Genomic DNA, 1,719 nt, shown 5'->3' on the forward strand with positions numbered 1-1,719 from the left:
AAAAGCATAGATTTTTAAAGATCTGTTGTCTTGGTAGGAATCAGTCCACTACGCCGATCGTGAAACAGTTGTCAATTAAGTTTACTGTACTTGGTCCTTTTCCTTTTTAAGCAAACAGTACCCACTCCATTGATAGCATAAGTTCATTAGATGAAAAGGAAGGCGGTTACAAGATCCACATTATACATTCAGACAAACCATCCCGTTATTATTTGTGCATAACCATCAACTCTTCTGTTTTTCTTTGATCCTGATTTTAGATTATTAGTGGCCATTTCCTTTATCAAATAATAAAAAGTAGAATATGTTATTGGATCTTCATTGTAAATTTAGATAGTTTTCTTTACTATCATGACATGTGGTTAGTTTGATATCTATTGTACAGTTTTGTTGTTTGTAGTGAGATGTAAGAATGAAATATGGTTGATAGATTTTCAAAGATAATCATGTAAAGTTTGTATTAATTTTAAATTTGCCAAGAACTGACATGCTTAGATATAACATTTTTCTCTTTACATTCAATTTTTTAAGAACAATGGGATTAAATCTCATCAACATGGGCTAGAATGTCCATGTCATCGCCTTTGTCATATTAATGCCTATTTGGCTTCCTAACAGAGAATTCTCCAAAGAAAGAGAAAAAGCACAGGCACGAGGAGACTTCATGAAACTAAGAAAAAAGCAGCAGATCGAGGAGGATCTGAGAGGTTATCTAGAATGGATAACAGCAGCAGAAGACATAGAGATGGAAGGGGATGAGAAGAAGGAAGCCGATGGTAGGGAGAGAATCATTCAACCTTTGGAGCCCGGCTAACATAGCTCTCACTAATACTAAGTAGTCTAGATATTACTGTTCTGTTTCAGAGCCTGGGTGAAAGGTGAAGTTGGAGTACTACATCACTCTCCCTCTTATATCCTTCACAGCACTAATGTCGCTCTTCACCGTAGTAAAGGTCTCAATTAGTAGGGTGTTCTAGGCTACACAATGGCAATACAAACACCAAAAGCAACCATTCAGGTAGATGGTAATTCATGCTATCAAATACTGTTTCTTGATCCATAACCTCATCTTGCTTGAGTGTCTTTGTTGTCATTGTAGAGTGTAGGAGCTGGATGAGTGTGTGTTAACTTTGAGTTGTTAGTGTAGCTGGCAGTTAGCACTAACCTAGACAATCATGTCCTCGCTAGAGAGTTCACAAAGGAAAGAGAAAAAGCCAAAGCCCGAGGAGACTTCAGAAAGCTTCGGGAGAAGCAGCAGATTGAGGAGGACTTAAGAGGTTACTTGGAGTGGATCACCCATGCTGAAGACCTAGACCTGGAGGAAAAGGAGGACAAAAAGGAGTGTGACGGTAGGATGCCAGCAAGTTGTTATACACATTATCTACAGATCTGAATTTGCAATAGGTGGACATATAGGGCGTAGGTATCCAGAGTTGCCCCAAGAAGTCCGGAATGATGACTAATTGGTGAATCCTAAGGTAGTATTGTAGCTTTTGTGAAAAGAGCCTGAGGATCATATACAATACATACATGCTACAGATTGAACATTCAGTCCGACTATTTGATAGCTGTCTTTGCTTGTAACTTTCAGCAGGGAAGTGCTTTTTAACATCTTTTCATTTTCCTTGCAGCTAAAATGTGTTGACTTGAAGAGGAGACAAACAATTTGTATTTCAAAAAGTTGTTGTGACTTTGTTGCTTGCAATCAAACATCATTTA

The 1,719-nt window shown here is 38.0% G+C and overlaps 1 protein-coding gene across 1 annotated transcript in view; it reads left to right on the forward strand.

The window, feature by feature from the left end:
- The window catches only part of LOC119592950 (muscle calcium channel subunit alpha-1-like), a gene marked incomplete at its 5' end in the record, with an annotated part of 130,968 nt that overhangs the window by 23,257 nt on the left and 105,992 nt on the right, over nucleotides 1-1,719 (forward strand). Inside the window, 1 exon segment of the mRNA XM_037941842.1 lies at nucleotides 619-776. Within this exon segment, the coding sequence (XP_037797770.1) occupies nucleotides 619-776 (158 nt within the window).

The sequence above is a fragment of the Penaeus monodon genome, chromosome 31, assembly GCF_015228065.2.
Source record: "Penaeus monodon isolate SGIC_2016 chromosome 31, NSTDA_Pmon_1, whole genome shotgun sequence".
Taxonomy (NCBI): domain Eukaryota; kingdom Metazoa; phylum Arthropoda; class Malacostraca; order Decapoda; family Penaeidae; genus Penaeus; species Penaeus monodon.